General features: G+C 40.6%; 1 protein-coding gene across 4 annotated transcripts in view; it reads left to right on the top strand.

Annotated features, from left to right (window-relative positions):
* The first annotated feature begins 1,027 nt into the window (after window positions 1-1,027).
* The window catches only part of MLLT10 (MLLT10 histone lysine methyltransferase DOT1L cofactor), a 131,884-nt gene continuing 113,679 nt past the window's right edge, over window positions 1,028-19,232 (top strand). For all 4 annotated transcript variants that reach the window (XM_075704599.1, XM_075704598.1, XM_075704597.1 and 1 more), the window contains exons 1-2: window positions 1,028-1,241; window positions 4,796-4,875. In XM_075704599.1, coding sequence (XP_075560714.1) covers window positions 1,073-1,241; window positions 4,796-4,875 — 249 coding nt within the window. In that variant the 5' untranslated portion in view covers window positions 1,028-1,072. The remainder of the gene's footprint in view (window positions 1,242-4,795; window positions 4,876-19,232) is intronic.

Below are 19,232 nucleotides of genomic sequence, written 5' to 3'. Positions count from 1 at the left end.
TGGCGTAGCAGGGAGAAGGCATGAGCCCTGCAGGGCACGCCGAGGGGGATGAAAACAGGATAATAAAAGTTGGGAGCGGGAATGCATTTAGTCCTGCAGTCGCGTCAGGGGGAAAATAAACAAGATAGTAAAAATGATTTCTGCGGGGTGGGAGGGGAGGGCGGGAATGGGGCGAGTCCTCCAGCCTTCCTGAAGGGGGCATGAGCAGAGTGACATCGCGGGTGGGAGCGGGGCGCATGTCTGCCACCTCCCCCGCCCCCCCACGCCGAGGGGAGGGGGGCAGCAATAAGCCCGTCCGACGCTCGCCCGGGCCGCCAAGGGAAGCGTTTTCGCACGGGCTGTCCCGAGGCGCGCCGAGCGGCCCGGCCGGCGGCCCCGGCACCGAGCGCGTTAGGGTTAGGCCGGCCGGGGGGGGCGAGATGGCTCGCCCGGGGGACGGAGAGTGGCAGCGCGCCGAGGTGGGTGCCCGAGCGGGGCCGGCGCGGCTCGCAGGCCGGGGCGGCGGGCGCGCTGGGCCGGGCGGGCCGGGCCGGGCCGGGCCGTCAGGTGCCCGGGCGAGCCGGCTCTTCCGGGCGGCGCGGAGGCGAGGCGAGGGGCGGGCGGGCGGGCCTGGCGGGGCGCCGCGCGCTCGCGCACGCTCTCTCGGCGCGGCGGTTGGAGCCGTTGGGGGGGCGGGGGGCGCGCGCTCAGCCGCGGCTCACGTTCCATGGGCGGCTCGTGAACCATCGCGAGGAGGCCCAGGCCGAGGCCTTCCCCGCGGGGGCGCGCAGTGCGCCTGCGCGCCGGCCCCGCTCCCTCGCCTGTCTGCCTGCTGCGCGGTGTCCTCCTCAGCGCACCGCCGCCCGGCTGCCCCTGCCTGCTCGCGTGACTGACACAGCCTGGCCGGTTGGTCGGGCGGGGGCGAGAAGAGGCTCTCAGCCAGCGGTCATGGGCCCCAGATCATTGCCGTGGCGGCGGTGGCGGCGGCGGCGGCTGAGTGACTGAGGGGAGACACCGCCGGGGGAGGGGGCAGGCAGGGGGCGAAGCGTGTGTGTGCGTGTGTGTTGTTGACGACGGTGTTTTTAACCCTTAGATGGTCTCTAGCGAGCCGTTGCTGCTGCCTGTGTCACTGGAGGGCGAGTTCTCCAATAGCATGAAGGAGATGATCGGCGGCTGCTGCGTGTGCTCCGACGAGAGGGGCTGGGCCGAGAACCCGCTTGTCTACTGCGACGGGCACGGCTGCAATGTCGCAGTGCATCAAGGTGAGTCGGCAGGCGAGTGCCAGCTCACCCGCCCTGGCCTCCCGCCTCGCTACTTTCTTCTTGACGCTCCCTGTCCTCTTCCCTTGGGCCTACTTCCCCCTCTTCCCCCCCCCCCTTGGCCGTTTTTCTCCCCTCTTCTCTCCCTCCCCCCTCCCAGCTCCTTCTTGTCACCCATGAAGCCTGTTTTCTTGTTTCTAGGGCCACGTGCTTTAGGGTCTGACCTGGCCTGTCATCTTCTAATCTTCTAGTCTGTCTGTCTTTTACCTCATGTGAGACTTCCTATATTAGGACTTCCTATGTTATGGCTACGAGAAAGGAAGAACCCCCCCCTTCCAGGTTTTTTCCCCCTTCCTCCTCCCCTTGTACCTCTTCCGTGTCTATACTTTCCAGTTCGCCTTTGCACCCTGTTAACCACCTCAGCTGCAGCAGTCCAAAGACTGCCTAAAACTCCTTTCCTTCTTGTGGAACTTCTTACTAATCTCTGCTCTCGCAGTTGTTGCTGTATTTTCTTTCTTCCTGTACGCGATGCCTGTTGTCTCTGCCTTTCCCAAGTTAGAAAAAATTACTTGAGGGGCAGCCAGTAGACGAGGAGGGTTTTGGACTGGAAGAGAGCGGTGTGTAGGAAAGAGTTAGCTGTCATGTGATTTCTTCCTCTGCCTGCCTTTCCTTGAATGTCATTTGGCTGATGTTTCCTGGTAGATGAAGAGACTTCCTGTTGTGGTTCTGCAGGGGGAGGGTGCTAGTCGGAATGGCTGATGCTGGATTTGTTTGGATTAGTGGAGGCTGGTTGGTTGGTTTCCAGCTCAGCTCAGGAGCTGGCATGTTCCCTCTATGTGTGATTGTTTTGTTCCTGTCAGTGGGTTGACCCTTCTTGTGAGAGCGGAGGGAGAGACTGGATTCTGCTGCTTGCATTGTAAGAAAGGAAGTTGTGATGACTTTTGCTTTATGGTAGCAGAAATAAGGAATAAGATGGTAGTTTCTCCGTATTAACTCCTAAGCAGTCATATGAACTCCGTGGCTGGCTCTTTGACTCCTTCTAGATGGTGAACAAATTGGAGGAGACGGAAAATCCAGCGCATGTGAAAATACTCCTAATGAGTATCTTGTGCTTGGTTGTAAATTGTGTTGAAGATGATACAGTAACTGTTTGTTTCGGGTATATGCTCCTTCGTAAACTGTCAAGACATCATGAGAAATAGTGATAATTTAAGGAGATCTGCAAAAGAATTCAGTTATTCTTGTTAATGTCGGATTGAATGTAGAAGGGAGCTGACAGGACCTGTGAAATTAGTCTGGTTTTGAATCACTTTTCTGTTGTCTTAAGAGCTGAGTAACATTAACCAGTAAGTGAACTCTGCTTTTGTGGAATCTTAGGAACATAAAAAAGAACACTGAAACATGAATACTTTTAGAAGTTATACCTGAACTAGCTATTACTTTTGTGTTATCTTGGGCATCTTCCCTTGCATCTAGAGCCTTGCTGCTGTTTTCAGTGAAGGACTCTGATGATAGCAGCAGTTGGAGCTGAAATAGTGGGAACAACAAAAGTGTATTTTAGGAAGTATTTCTAATGTAGAAACACACTTCAGTAAATTGGGTACAAGAATATTGTATTGAACTACCCTTTTTTTTTTTTTTTAAGGTGAAGTCCAAATCTGAATTTGAATGTGGCAGGAATTGTGCAAAGTACTGCTTCTTCTAAATCCAGATACTGTTGTAGAGGTCTTAAGAAAAGAATAACCGTATGTTTTAATTTACTGCATCATTGATGTTTTACATTTTGGATTTGATGCATCATGTGAAGGTCGTAGACGAAGAGCGTCCACTCTTTTTGTAGTCTTTCTGTAGTAAAAGTAGTAGTCCTCATGGTTAAAGCTGGTAGTCCTTATTTGACATCCAGACAGCAGTATTTCCCATGAGACTTTATTAGCTGCATTTTTTTGTTATTATTTTTAGTTCAGAGGAAACTTCTTTTCAAGTGTTAAGTCATTAGCAAGTCGTGGAGGACAAAATCTCTTCATGTGTTTAAGGAAGCTTTGCATAGTAGTGGAAGTATAAACCAAAGGAAGTTCTGGACCTCAATAAACAATATCACAAGTGTATCAGAACACAAACCTATGGTGGACTTTTTAGGCTCTGGGTGTACTCTGTTACGTTTGCAGTTATAAAAGTACTTCACTTCAACTTTGGTCCTTGCCCAACTTGTGTAGCCTTTTGAATCTAATTGCCAGCCTGTCTCTGAGTTGCATTCTGTAATTAGATTCTTACTCTGCACTGTCTCTTGCTAATTTAAATGGGTGATTGCCCATTTAAAGGCTCCCTCCTAATTTCTAAAGAGGAATTCAAAGTCCCCCTCATCTGTGGTTAATATAGGTGCAACAAAACCAAGATGTTTTTTCACATGTTAAAGAACTTTACGGTAGAAAGGGATTGTCAAGATAGTTTGGTCTGTCAGTACTTGGATAATGTATTTGAAAATCTGACAACTGATTTTAATATGACTACATGTATGTATATAGTAGGAAATTATTTCATTGACTTTCCTTTTCTTGTTTAAGTAACATGATTGTTGGGAATTGAGATATTAAAAATATGATGTCAGATTCAGAATTATCTTTTTGAGGAAAATGTTTGGCTTTTTGATTGTTTGTTATTAGTTGTTAAACCCATACAGATACTAGAATATACTCACAGCACTTCTGTTCTTGTATTTTCATTCCCTCATCAGTTCTTAAAGTTTCTTGATCTGTGCATTTCAAATATGAACAGTATTGCCAAATTACTAAACTCTTTTTCTGTGGAATTTCTTATCAAACTCCTGTGTTTATATACTATATATATATACTCACTCCTGTTTATGTATTATAAAAATGTAGATGACAGTCTTGTGGAGAAATCTGCATGTCTCAAAATTTCTTTCCTAAGGATTTATGTTGTAGTCTGGCTATAGTTGCAGCTGATCCTAGCCCTGATGTCAGTTTAATTTGAATTTACAGCTCCGTATGAGTTTTCAGGGGGAAAAAAAGCAACCTTTTTATCTTTCTTTAGTTTATTATGGATTTCCTACTTAAGACCAGTTATTTTACTCATAAAGATTAAGAGAACTTGATTGTAACTAAGTATATGAATGTCTTAGGACAAACTTGGATTTGTTAGTTGCTTTTAGTTTTCTCTTAAAATAGACTTTACTATAAATGATGGCTGTTTGTTATCGTGATGCGTTTTATCTGTTTTGCTGGTAAACAAATCAAAACAGATCACATATGAAACACTGCAGCTTTTGAATGGTTATATTATTTTTCAAGCTAATCAGTATTCTTTTTTATTTAACAAATCTATTTTAACAAATTTTGCATAAATTTTTAAATGGAAGCTTATTGTACTTAATTTTGAGTACCACTGTGATAGGATTTCATGTACAATGTATAGATGTCAATTTGACTTATTAAAATTATGTGAGATCAACTAATACTAAGCTTTTTTAATAACATTTATATTAGTAGTACTGTAGTGCTGCTTATGTTTGCTGAAATATTTTGTCTTGTTCAAAACAGCTTGCTATGGAATTGTTCAAGTACCCACTGGACCTTGGTTTTGCAGAAAGTGTGAATCTCAGGAAAGAGCAGCCAGAGTGGTATGTGCTTTGTTTATTAAGTAATGCTAGTTATAATGCTTGTGTGGATAATATTTACCCAAGTATCCCAGTAATAGTAGAAAATAGCTTAGCATGTTGTCATAATTCCATCTAGATGCTATTCAGAAAGACCTGTTTTCTTTTTTTTTTTTTTTTTTTTTTTTCCCCAAGTGGAAATGTGTAACTGTCTGTAAGTATTCTGAAAATTTCTTGGGGGGGGTGGGTGTTTGGTTTTTTTAATTTTTTTTTTTTGTCCTCCCAACTGTTTCAAAGATTGTTTTCTTCTTATCTATGGTGTGGGTTTTGTGTAATTTTGTCAGTTTAATACTTACATAGTTAGGTACAGAGAGGAAATACAATCTGTGTCCAATTTTCTTTTACAGCAACTTTAGATTGTCAGTTGAAAGTTTCAGTCTAGGAACACTTAACCAATAAGTCGTGTTCTTAATTTCGGAATCTAATGCTTACTTGGAATGTGATACTTTGATTGCAGAAATGTATTCTTTCTCTGTCTTTTTAATTTTTTTATGGTAAATATTGGGGATTCACATAATTCTTCTGAACACCAACAGAAAACCCAACGCTTTTTTTTTTTCTTGATTACATGAGGGTTTTTTTTTGTCAGACTTGTATGTTTTTAGATCAAGCTGCATGATATCAGGCATTTTTAGAAAAAGACAATCACATTTCTCACTACTTGGTACTTTTTAGTTTGTGTTCCAGCGAAAGATAAAGCAAGAGTATTTAGAAAGGCTCAGCTGTTCCTTTGCCTCTGAAAACATTTTTCATGTGAAAACTGGAAGAGAAGGTGGTGCAGCATCTTAGGGCAGTGTGGAAACTATTTCTAACTTTCATATCTAAAGACAAACGAAGAGCCTGAAACCAAATTTTCAGTTACTGTCAGTGACTGGCAGAGTGTTTACATGAACTGTGTGCTGTACCTATTTCCTTTTCTAATATAAAGTACTATAGAAATGGTAGGATGACTTAATGTTGCGTGAATTTTTGGCACAGGACTGAAGAATCTTGTTCCTCTATTTTTTCCCAGATTGGCACTAATGTTTTCATAATGCCCTAGTAACCTAGACTTTGTTACTCCTTCCAAAGCAGACCTGTTGGTTGGGAGCGAGAACGGATTGGTTTCTATGTGGTCTCCAAATATTTGTCAACAGAAAATCAAAACCGCTTCCCTTTCTAAAGAAAGGCTGTTTCTTCCTTTTCCTGGGAAGACCATCAGCAATGTAAAGTTCTAAGAGTAGCATTTTTTGATTTTGCTGAGTTTGATATATACAGGTTAACAGCAAAGTTAAAAATATAGAGGCGGGGAAAAGAGAGATGGTGGATAGAAGGAGGATTTTTCTGGTGCATGATAGGGAATTTTCATCAGGATTTAGTCTGTAGTTATTGTTGGCTTTTCCTGACACAGGAGTGAAGGAGAAATGTACTGAGTTCAAAAATAAACAATGTCTCACTGTGTTCTGATAATTTCTTGAGTTTACCAAAGAGAATAGCTTTGATAGGCATTATGCTGCTTTTCTTCACTGTTTGAAGTTAAGAAGGAATAGTGCAGAACTCAACTGAATTCTCTGCCTGGTGTATTCTATTCTTGTTTCCACCTAACAGGGTCTGTTTATGGTACAGTTCAACAAGTTGATTACTGATGATGTTTTTTTAAAAAAAAAAAATCTTTCCCATTTGTAATATAGCATAGGTTTAAATGATTCTCAAGTGAAACTAATTGCATGTGAGGTAGAACAGATTGATAATAGTTGAAGTTTTAACACCTACGTGTATGTTAGTGAGTTAGAAACATGGTGGCTGTCTCTGAGGTGTCTTGGAGAAGCCCTTAAGATTCAAAAACTAAACTGAAGCTCTGCCTTCAGTATTAAAACTGGAACTTTATTGTAACCAGTTTATCAGACTCAGAAGTTGTAATGCACTTACTTGCAAAAGCAGACCTTCTTGTCATCACTGTAGGACTGAAGCTTAGTTTTTCTTTTGTCCTTTTTGTCTAGAAACAAAACCAGAATTAAATTAACTGTATTACATTGAACATGCTTCTACTTATTAATTTTTAATCTTTAAAAAGACCTGAGTCTTGCACTCAAGGCATATTTTTCCCTGCTGATGCTGTCTGCATTGTGTGTTTTTGGGGTCGTCTGGTTTTTTTGAGCTGCAGTTACTGGGCAAATAAATCCATTCTGATAAGAGCCCGGGGTTAATTGCTTGCACTAAAGATAGTCTTGCTTTAACAACTGAAAGAAATAGACTAACTTAGGAGCATGTAACTTCAGTTGGTGGGTCACCAGTGAACTTTGGTTAACACAGGTTAGAGCAGTTGTCTTCCAATACACTTTCAGCTGTTTATACACTGATATGTACTACTGTGTTCTCTTTCTTTTGTGTGCTGCTGCTAAGCTGGTACATACTGCTTGTCAGTGAAAACGGTGGCTGATTTTTTTTTTTAAATTTTTTTTTCCCCTCCCCAGCCACCCAAGCCTCCTGGCTGGTTGACTTCTGTGTTTTTGATAGTGAGGTGGTAGCCAGTGTCTTGGGTTTGGAATGGTCAACTATTAGCTGGAAGGCACGGTTCCATATACCACAGTCCAGATACCTGACAAGTCATACTGAGCCTTGGCTCTAGTGGGGTCATCTTTTTGTCTGTGTGAGAGAAACTGCGACTTCTGTGAACCTGAACGGTTTGGATAATGGACGTATTGAGGTGTCTGGTAATTATTTGACTTACCTTATCATCATGCCTATGTTGTACATAATAAATAGAAGGTTGTAATCCCAGTATGCCCTTTTTACAATCACTGTGTAAGTTTTTAACTATTGCTTGAAAAGTCTTAGCTTTCCCTAAATCAGCTAATTTGTCTTAGCTGACTTATGGTGAGCTTGGAACGTGAATCTCTTCGAGAATGGTGGGAACTGCTGCCAGCTTTGCCTGTGTCAGCACCAGCTGTTATTACCCTGCATGGTGGGCCCTTTTGAGATCTTCACGTGTACCTGAACTTTGAATCAAAAAGCAGGGCAGATACATGTTGATGTAGGAAAAAGTAACATTAGGGTCCGTGTGAGGATATATACATATGGAGTAGTACGTAAGGGACTTTGGGTCTTGGCTTGGGAAATTGGATGGTGCATATATGTTGTCCAGGGGTTGATAGTACTGGTATCCAAAGAGAGACTAGAGAAGCTAAGTTTAGGAATTGTAGCACAACTGTTTTTCAAAAAGACTTTGTTCTGCATCATCCTGTTACGTGCCAAACATCTTTCTTGATGATCTTATTTTAAGAATGATTTAATTATAGTATATAGTGAGGTATAAATAGACAATGTGCTTATGTTTTACTACAAGCTACTATTCATGCTCGTCATGAGGGAGCTGGAATAATCCATGTGATAGAGATACCAGACAGCATGGAGGCATCCAACATCTGCACAGTTAGCTTGTCCAGGCTTATTAGCTATGTGTAGATGCTGGTCCTTGTGAATCCACCTCGATTCAGAGATACCACGAGGTCTCAGTACTGAACTTCAGTGTTATGAATTCTGGGAAGTTTTACGACCTCAAGCAAAGCTCAGCTTGTACATGTGAAGTCAGATTGCTTACGGCATTGCAAGTGAATTAATATGCTGTTGATCTGTTTCACTGGCATGTGTATATTATAAGCCTGTCATTGCTTCTGGAAGAATCAGTTTGGACTTGGTACAAATTACTTTTAATGTTGTAAAGGTGATGTTTTTTCCACTTGGTATTTCTGTGTTCTTTTTTTTTGATGGGGTGGCTTATGAAGTCGAATGCAGTACTACTGGCCCAGAACCGAGTTGGCACATTTGTGTGACACTACAGCTGGTCTAATAGGCCACCTGGATTTTAGTCCTGTGGAATGTGTTGAGAGGGCTGTGACTCCCTGCGAAGCTAGCCACAGAAGATTTGAGGTAGTATTCATCTGGATCTCGGCTGAATCTAGCGTAACTATAGTCTCTGCACTTGCACATGTGTTTCTTGGAACTCAGTGTGGAGACAGAAAGACTGTCATTGCAGAGTCAGTTTAGATCATACAGTACCTGAAACTTAAGGATTCAGAGCTGTAGAAATGCGGCTGTACTGTTTACCTCCAAAGCCAGTTCAGGTACATTGTGCTCCCATAGTGATAGGCTCCTGCTAGTAATCCTGCCAGACCTGAGCTGTTTCTGCATCTGCTGCACATATGATCCACAGTCTGAGCACTTAAGATCTTTTTTTTCTTTTAAATCTTTAATATAACAATGGTTGTTCTCCTCTCCAAGTTACCTTTTTAAAAAAATCTTTCATCACATGCATCTACAAGTTTATTGTAGAGTTGCTCAGAAGAGTTGTATGATGTATCCATAGTTTAACACCCCATCCCCAGAGTTTATGTAGCATAAAATAACCATAGGTGAAGTATTACTTGCCTTTTGCCTAAACAGAAGGAGGCAAAGAAGAAGGAAATAGGAATGTAGGCTTTCAATATGCAGATGGGTTTGTGATCAGAGTTCTGACAGCTCTGGCTCAACAGGCTGCCTCCAGGGGAATGGGATCTCTGTGCCTGTGCTTAGAATTCAGTTTTGCTGTGATTATTACACCTGTATGTGTAAACTAGAATGCAGATTGATAAATACGGTCACAATAGAGGTGAACTAAACTTAATTTTAGAAGAAGAAAACTTGCTGTTTTCTTTTTTTCTATGGCTTGAAATACTGTCCACCATATTATTCAGGACTAATATACTATGTGCTCTCTTTGAAGGTATCTCTTAAAATAATTCTTAAAGAAATTTTGAAATTAATGTTTTTTTAATGTGTATCCATAATTTTCTGTAAAGGACATTATATATAAAGAATATTACTACAACTACTTTTAACAAGACTGTAACAAGTAGTAGAAAAAATGCTTTAGTTTTGAGTATATAACAGAAAAATTGACCTGTGTACTTTTGTTGTTTGTGTGGCTTTTACACAGCAGTAGAATAGTGAACTTCTGAATAAGAGAAGGAAAAGTGACTGTAAAATACAAATTTCTAGTAGATTTTTTTATAAATATGAGAAACTACTACTTCTTAACAGTGCCTCCTGCTTCCCCTTCTCCCCCCACTCCCCCCGCCCCAACAACAACAAAAGCAGGAACACAGTCTTGTCTTTAGTGAATGGCTATGCAGTCTGGAAGGCAGTGAATGTATGTTTGTAGCAGGATAACTGGAATAAAAAGTCTTCCTAAAGATACTTAGGCACAGCATGTGAAACTCCTTTTCTTCTGAAATGCTATTGATTGAGTGATGTGTTTCTTTTCCATTACGTAGATGGGTGAGTGTTGCTTGCTTTGCATTTCATAAATAGGAGAAAATATTTTTTCCTGTTCAGATTTGTTTTGTATACGTAGTGATTACAGACCCATAACCTTACTGCACTGTCATTCAAAAGATGACAGAATTGCTTAGGATTGCATAGTGTCTGGTCATCAAGGTTAGTACTACAAACGGCAGAAGGTGCTTCAGAAGTGCAGTATAGTTTCTGTGCATCTTCCTATCCAACTGGTGAATTGAACCTTATGCGCTGTATTGTGTGCTGTGTATATCAAAGTGGGAGTATTAATGCTATTTCTGATTGTGCTGCCTTCATGCTTTTTTTTTTTTGTGTGTGTGTGCTGCATTTTTCCCTGCTTGTATGCATACTTGCTACTTGGTTTCTAAATACACAACTGAGTTCATAAACTTACGTGAAGCACTTCATTACAGCAGAAAAGGTCTAATTTTTTTTTCAGTTTTGATTAGCTGCAGTTTACCTAATGTACACCTTATTTGTGCAGTAATGTATAATTACATTGTGCTAAATATGGAAACATAGAGGCTTTAAAACACAGTGCAAAATAACTTCATCACTCAAGTACTACCTGATGAAAAATTTTTTAACATAGGTATCAATATCACAGTTACTTTAGTAAATGCTCTGAAGGTTCTGTGGCGGAATTACTAACCAAAGTGAGACTAGAGCAAAACATTTTCCATTGCAGGAATTGCTTAATTCTTAAGCAGAAATGTTTTGTGCCGGTTAGTGTCACTGTAAGTCACTGGCAGAAGTCTCTATACTTAAGTCTCTTACTTAAGCAAGGAGCTCCTTCACTGCAAGGAGCCTTAAAATGCATGCTAGTGTTTTATACGTCGGAATTTTTAGAGTACAGCTGTGGTATGTTGCAGGAGGACACTGAAGTGAACCATCGCATACTGTTTTCTTCAGCTTGATTGAATTGGGTCAGTAGCAGACTTGCAGCCTGAAAAGAGAGGTTGGGTGTTTAGTTGGAAATCCAGCCAAACATGGCACGTATTTCTCATAGCATCATGATGCTTTCCGTTAATGATCAATGTGTGAATCTTAAACTTTGTGAATGTTTATAATTTGGATTCCTGCAACATCTAGCAGGGCTTAGTAGTCTTAAATATGCAGTGGGAGATTTATGGCTTTGGACTTCTGAAGTTGGAGTAGCCAGATCTTGATACATGATGCGTGTCATTACTATGTTACACCATACTCTAAGTTATCTCTCTTCTAGTTACCTTACATGTATTGAGTAAAAGCGTGACTAAATGTCACCTGTAGTACATACTGACTGGATGGTCTTGGAAGAATGCTGATTTGCATGTTGAGTGCCTCTAATCTTCTTGTCATAGTCTGTAAATCTGTAGTAGATGTTTTTGACAGAGCTAACTGAATCTGCATATATTTTTATCCGATGCCTTGATAAAGAGAACTAGGTTGAGTCTGTTTAATTTATCCAGGTATAAAACCCAAAATGCTTCAGGTAGTCAGTCTGTTTTTCTTTTACCTGTCAACTGTCTGCTTTAAAAAAAGTTCTCTCCTTCTCCTGGGATAGATGACTGAATAGAGATGGGGCAGAGATTTGGCAAATTTGTCAGCATCAAGAAACGATTATTTGAAGATGGAGATGACTTAATTTCTTAAGTTGTCAAGTTGCAGAACATAGCACTTTTGAAGAGAAGTACTGACAGTATGCGTTCGTTTGCTCTATTAGTGGTGTCAGCCAGTTGGGGATTCTTGAATGTGGCAGAAGATCTTTTGATTCCTGTTGGTTCTTCATTGTGGTTTGTAAATACTGGAGTCTGGTGTGAATCGTAGGTTGGAAACATTGCGACTTTAGTTTGCTTCTCTTCAGATACCTTGGTTGAAAAATGATGTAGTTTGCTATTTGCTGACTTCTGTTTTGAATACTTGCATGATTGTAAGCTATCGTTGATAGAACCATTTTAGATCAAAATATTGAAGGTGGGTATTTTGTGGGTTTATAAGTAAGGTCTTAAAATACTGCAAGTTGAGGCTATTGGTAAGGTGTATTGCTATCCAGCTGTAGTTTAGAAACTGATAAATAAGAAATGTGGATTTGGTTTTGTAGATAGCAGTCTCTTCATTGGCTGGGCCATCTATTCCTATAGAAGCTTTTGGAAAAGGGGTTATACAATTCATCCTTTATGCTGTACTGAACAAGTGAAAAATGAAGTTTTGACTCTAGCAAGTATTATAAAGCACGGGTGGAAAAAATCAGAAATAAATTCTAATGTGAATTTTCAAAGTACCTAATTGGTTTTAAGGAAAAAGCAGCAAAGAAAAGATTAGTAAAATATCAGAGTAAAAAGATTTGTTGTGAATAGATAGCCTAAGTTTGGTGTGAGTAGAGGTTCAGTAGTTTCAGCAGCATCTGGGAATGCTTGTGACTTTTATTGGACTTTCTGGAGGCTTCAACAGTTGTGAGGATGATCTCTGGTTAGTCTTTGTATGTTGGCAGTATTGGTTTTACTTCATAGTTTGAAGGGATGAATGGAAAAATGAGATGTCACTAGGTTCTGAGGGCTGGGGTAAGTTACTGCCAGCAGATGTAGACATGGTCAGTCTAGTATGCATCCTGTTGCTGGGTCTGTTTTTGTACTAACTGCCTCTGAATTCTCATCTATTGATAGAATTTATGCCTAGATCTAAATTGCCAGTATACAGGTTGCACCACTCTGCAAATATCTGTGGGTTTTTCTTATTCTGGCTGTCTAATCTTGCAAAAACTGTTTCTTTGCAGGCTCTAAGGTATTTGTTCTTCTGTAGATCCCCTCTGATTAGCTGAATGTGAGTGAGGTTTTCTGTATAATCTAGTTGTCTGTGGTGTAATTGGTACACTTTTTTGTAAGTGTCTTTAGAATAAGATGTCTCTATAAAGAGGGAGCTATGTTTATATTGGTTGTTCTGTGCCATATTTGCCTGAATCTAACACAAACGAATCATTAAAATGACCCCAAATTTTTCCAGGTTTATTAGGGGGAAAATGGAGTTTTTCTTACTTTACAGTGTTTTAATTCCAATGTATGTGTGTGGTGGGTTTTGGGTTTTTTTACACTTTTTTTCCTATCAAAGAAATGGGCCAAAACACTAGGGGGGAGAGGGACATAGAAAAGTATAAAAGGAAGATGAGAAAATGTAAGATTCTTCCCTCTGGAGAAGATGGAATATTAATTTCACACCCTTTGGGGGAGAAGGAAAATAAATAGCAAAAACTTTTTGAGTTTAGAAGATAATTTTTCATCAAAAAAGCAAATAAAGAATTTCAACTAGGTACATATAGGTAGGATGACGTATGTGCAGAATTGGCATAACTGAAAGTCTCGACATAATTTGTGATCGACTGTCTATCTAGAGCTGTTTTCTAGATATCCCCCCCAATTTTTCTGGGTTTAGCAGCAATGGGTGTGTGCCTGCCAGCATTAAATTGTTTTACATTAACTGCAATAACTACCCATATGGATGTCTTTACTGTTCTAAACCATTTTTTTAACCCACATTAAGATACTTTGTATTACATGAAGTAGTAGTGTATAAGACTATCTAGCATATTCAAAGTCCAGAGGATAGGGAAAGATCATCTTAGATATGATAAAGAGTATTAAAGGTGACTTTTGTATGTTTCCTTCTGCTAACACCCAAGGATGAGACAAAATGGGATGGAATATTGGGGAAGGTAGGCGAAGCTGTACCACAGAACTTGGGAGGCGAATACCTGGACGCAATCAGCTGTGCTGCAGGCTTCCGCAGCTACCGATGAATGGGAGACAAGGTTGCTAAGAGCAGCAGGGGTTGCCAGTTGGAAAGCCATTGATTAGAAACTAACCTTCCGATCAGCTGCTTTGCTTACCTTTGTAACTCTGTCCATGTGCTTCGGGGGAGTGTGTTGAGTAAGTGCATTTTAATATATACAGAAATACCTAGTAGCATGGCATGCTGTAAAATAGATGTATTTGGAAGCAAATTCAGAAGTAAAGCAGTAAAATGATTCCTGCTTGGCAACTGACTCTCTCCTCCTAGGCTAATTTTAAGAAAATTGTAAGAATTTGATGGAGCGTGCGCAGGGTTTGTTTTCACTAAAATGTGAACTAAAACTCGCAACAAAACCGAATGGATTTAACCAGTCTGCTGTTTGATTAATGATTAACAGGAGCAGCAGAATAAAATGCTTTGTATGTCAAGTTTTGACTCCTGTTGATGAAAGGATTGAAAGAGATTGAGTGTCAGGTTTCAAGCGGTGATGCTGATTTTGTGTAGCTTGCTGTTTTGTTATTTGTAAATTTAAGGGTCATGTACTGTAATCTCTTAAAGTTGTTCCTTTCAGTTAAATACAGTTTGTTTGCTGTTGTCAAGCAATATGAAACACTAATTCTGTGATCAAAATGTACTTTAGATAAAAGACACTGTTCTGGAAGCTTGGGTGTGGTGCTGGGTATAGTACAGCTTGGGAGGGAAAGTAAGCTTCTAAACTAAATGGTATGTGTATATATGGCTGATGCCTGTTAAACAACTTGAAATATATGAATGTCAGGGAAATATCAAAACAAAATTGGCCTAATAAATATGTCTGGGCCCGGGCCCAAGAAATATGTCTATATTACTACCAAAATTAAATTAGTCTGTTTCAGGTATGTTGTGTGTGGGTTTTTTTGTTTTTTTTTTTTTTTTTTTTTGTTTGTTTGGTTTTGTTTGGTTTTGTTTTCTTTTTTGGGTGTGGTGTAGTGATGTTTTGGTTGTCTTTTGTTTGTTGAGGTGGTGGCGTTTTTTTTTTTTGTTGTTTAAGACCCTTGGTTGTAATTCCATACTCACTTATAGCTAGCATAGATGACGCCACCTCCTGAACAGGGTGGTTGTATCCTTGCCCTACTCGCTGTCTGTGTTCCTGTTAACGCTTTTTATCTGGCATTGTTGTTTGTATGGCCTTATGGAAAGATCGTTCAAAGCAGCGATCTGGCAGAAAAAAGAAGTATTTTATTTTTAGCTTGCTGATTAGGATTTCCATACTGTCAAATGAATGCTCTTCCCAGAGCAAGGGAGGCTGTAGAAAGTACACAGCAGGGGATGGTGAGTGATCTTCTTTTGGCAGCAGTGCGCAATTATATTAGCTTAAAGTGATCCTGAAGTAAAGTCAGCTGGAACTGCAGCCTAATTTCTCAGCTAACTTTTAGGAACTGTGGTCTATTTAATCTGCTGTAGATCTTCTTGTGTTATTTAGGTTAACAGGTCATATTGAGACACACATTTTATTGCCTCATTGCAATGCTGGGAATTCAGTCCTGCAGGACTTTACTTGGTTGACAGTCATTATTCAGGTGAATGGTTCCATTGCCCTACCTTGGACCAGAATTCAGTAAATTACTTGCACAAGAATTCTTTGACCTTTGTTTTCTTATAACAAGAGACAGCATATAATGGATGTCTGCAGGTGATGCTTTATGAAACGCTCCAAATTTACAGAACCCTGAGGGAAGAACAATGCTATATTCCTACTGTTCTTTTTTTCTCCTCTCCTACTTGTATAGTCTTGTTACTATCTCTCTTTATCTTCCCTATCTACCACTTGTCTCTTGTTCTTTCTCTTCATTTCAACGTGAATAAGGTAGTCTGTTGGATTAAATCAGCTTCTCTATGCCTTTCCTCCATTTCCAACTGAAAAATTGGTAGAGTTAGGTTAACTGAAAAGACTCCAGTAATTAGATTTGTCTAATGTTATTTACTACTGGTTAAGGTAGGTGTTAGTCCTGGTTAAAATGGAAAGGCATATTTATCTAAAATAGGGGGAGAAAACTGTGCCGCAATGTAGTGGGGCCAAATTGGACTGTAACTAATTCAGTATAGGAAGATGGGTTTATTTAGCTGCTTCTTTACTTCTCTTATTTTGGTCTTCTGGTCTTGGAACTTTCTTCTGCTGGGTATCTTTAGTGGACACCCCCATTCTTTTTTTTTTTTTTTTTTTTTTTTAATTTCACTGTTCTTTATTTCTTCTTGATTATTTCTACTTTTTTAATAATGACAGAAAAAACGTGGTTCTTTCCTCTTCTGTATGGGCCTCCCATGCTTTTGACCACTTTAGGTCTCTGCTGGCTGACTTTTTAAAGATTGGAACCCTCAGGAGGCAGTGGGTTTTCATCAGACACAGGCAGTCTCAACTTGCCTGGATGCTAAGGTTACAGGATCAGTCTTCTTTCGCTTAATTAACCCGCTGTTTATGTAGCTCAGAAGTGAGTTGTGACAGTCACACTGTCAGACTGTTCCAGCTGCAGAACTTTGAGATTGGTTTCGCTTTAGTCCTCTACAGGAGACCTCATAGTCCAAAGCAATTGCTGCTGAGAGTTCACCGGGCTTCTCCTTGGACAGAAGCTAGATCCATGAACTTGGCCTCCTCCACCAAAGACGTGCAAAAATGAGATCTCCATGTTACACTCTAAGGGCAGGAAGGGAAGGGACTACATTTGCTACAACTTCAGTCTTCCTTCAGCCAGTATTTGTGTCTTTTTCACTCTTCAAATCTAAATCAACTGGCTGTACCTACAGCACCACATGCTCTGGTGTTCCTCCCTGCTATAGGACTAGTGCCCTTCAGCACACCAAAGGATGTGGTTATTCTCTTGGGTCACAGTCAGCCTCTTTGGTATTCACATTTGCGCTGTCTAACCTGCTGATGCTTATCTGAATTGTTGATCAGTCATAGGTGCTTTGCCCTACTTATGCTGTAATATCTTGTGGGTGTCATGTCTGCCCCTGCTACCCCTTCCCCCCACCTCCCAGCTTGTTTAGTAGTTCCCCACAATGTTTTTGAATGCTGAGACAATAAATGTGTCTCGGAAATCCTTTGCCAGAGCTAAGACTTAGAACGTATAACTGGAGAAGAGACCCCTGGCACGGTTCGTGTGCTCAAATATTAGAGATCATCTGGCTGTCTGTACAGATGGTCAGACTGTTCTTTATACTGTGTTGCAGAGATCAAAGCTTTATTCCATCATACAGGTTGTATGTGATGTGGCATTTAGTAGAGAGATTTCAGCTGTTGCTCTTCACGTTAAACTCCAAGCTCCGTTTATAAGTAAACTGGAAGAAGGAGACACTGTGTGCACAAAAACATTCAAGTAAGATATAAGTAACTGGACTTCTGAGATACATATACACCCAACTATCTCCTTTCCTTTCTCCTACAGAATCCTTTCTAACAACATGCATTTAAGCATTTTTAAAGTACCTAAGATTTTTTTTCAGTCACTTTGCAAATTCCCAGCTGAAACTATCACTTTTTTTTTTAAATGCTGTATTGTTGTAAGAGTTTAGAACTAGTAATAAAGTGTTAGGTTAAAAAAAAAAAAAAAAAAAAAAGGAAAAAGTCTTTACTAGTGACCTGTCTCAGGGGATGAAGCACTCTGTTCCCACCTGGTAAAGCTACTGGTGTTACTATGTGGTGCATATTGAAACTTGGGAGGGCAGAAATGGGTGACAGAATCTGAGAGTGTGGAGGCTGGGAAGGAGTTAGGTTCATAACCTCGAGGGGGAAGCGGAAAGGGTCACTCTGTGGTGTATTAGCTTACTAGGGTGCTACTTTATTGCAGATTGTAGCCAGAAGCACAAGAAGTGCTGGCTGTCATCAGAGTGCAAGTATCTCTGCACAGTTGCCCAGCTCCATGAGAGCCAAGTGCAGGCATGCTGCTCCCTGCCAGCGAGAGGATGCTCTGCAGAACTCCCTGCACTCAAGTTCCCTTCTGCCGTCAAAGCTCCCTCCTCCACTTTGGTTTTCTGTCTTGTATCTTCTCTGACTGGTTGCAGCCAGGGCTGCAGAGAAGTAATAAGGGAAGACCTAATGGACCTGAGTCCTATTAGAGATATGAGAAAAAAAGAAATTAGTTGAAACTGAGCTCTGAAGAGACTGAATGGGGCATGCTTAACTTTTCTGCATAAAGGACTGGTTCAGTTCCTTGCTGCTCAGTGTTCTGTGATAATTTTAATTTTTTTTATTTTGTGGTTAAGTTTGCTCAAGAAGTTTGCTAATTCCTTAATTATTAATGCTGCAGTGCTATGGTTCCCTGCCTTTAGTTTTGCCGATGCAACTGATTGTGGGATTATGCTTAAATTGCATCAGTGCTATGACCTGAATTAAAAGTGTTAAAAAGTTAATTTCACTCCATTTCACTGATCTGGTTTAAGGTGTAGCCCTGCAGATAGTTGGGTCAGTAGCTGAGGGAGTGGTGGAGGGAGAAATTAATAGGGAGAGGTGGTGGGAAGAAGAGAACTTCCAAAACTGGTTTTGCCACTAGTGAAAATATATGTCAAACAGGCTTGCAGAGGCGGGGCAAGGTAGACTATGTTAACAGCTTCCCTCCTCTCAGTGGTAGATATATCATGTCTGCTCACTGGCCTCAAGCTGCCAGCTTGCAGCTTTGGGGTGGAAACAAACTTTACTGCACTGTCACTATCAATATATACCAGGCTTCTCGCTTTGAGAATCTGATTCAGTGTATGGGGAATTCACTGAAATGAACCTATGGCTACTGAGTGTCTCTCAGCACCTAGTATTTAATGTTTGGAAAGCTGGAGTGTTAAGATACAGCTCACATACATACTGCATATGTAAGATTTTGTTTAAAATGAACTGATCAGTTCATTTCAGTTGCAAGGAAGTCCTTGTAATCTTGACTTTCAAAAAAATGGTGTACTGCTCCCAGTCTGCAGGCAGCTTATGGAATGGTTCAGAAATTTTCAGTCACTTTTATCTCTAAATTTCACCATAGGCTTAATACTGTGTTTCAATAAATTGCTGACTGTTTTAATGGGTGAATGTGAGGGAGGGATGAGTGAAGCAAAAGACAAAAAGCAGCAATCCTAAAGATTTTTCTTCCTGTGTGCGGCTGTCTTTACCAATGTCCTGAGCAAAAATAATTTAAGAACTTTCCTATTCTGCCCTTTGTGAAAGTCTCTTTGCTGCTACTGTCAATTTTTTTACAGGGAGAAGTAGTCCTCAAGGTATACTTCAG

This window comes from Pelecanus crispus, chromosome 2, assembly GCF_030463565.1.
Source record: "Pelecanus crispus isolate bPelCri1 chromosome 2, bPelCri1.pri, whole genome shotgun sequence".
Taxonomy (NCBI): domain Eukaryota; kingdom Metazoa; phylum Chordata; class Aves; order Pelecaniformes; family Pelecanidae; genus Pelecanus; species Pelecanus crispus.
Note: the sequence above shows the minus strand (reverse complement) of the source record. Positions and strands in the feature narration are given on the sequence as shown.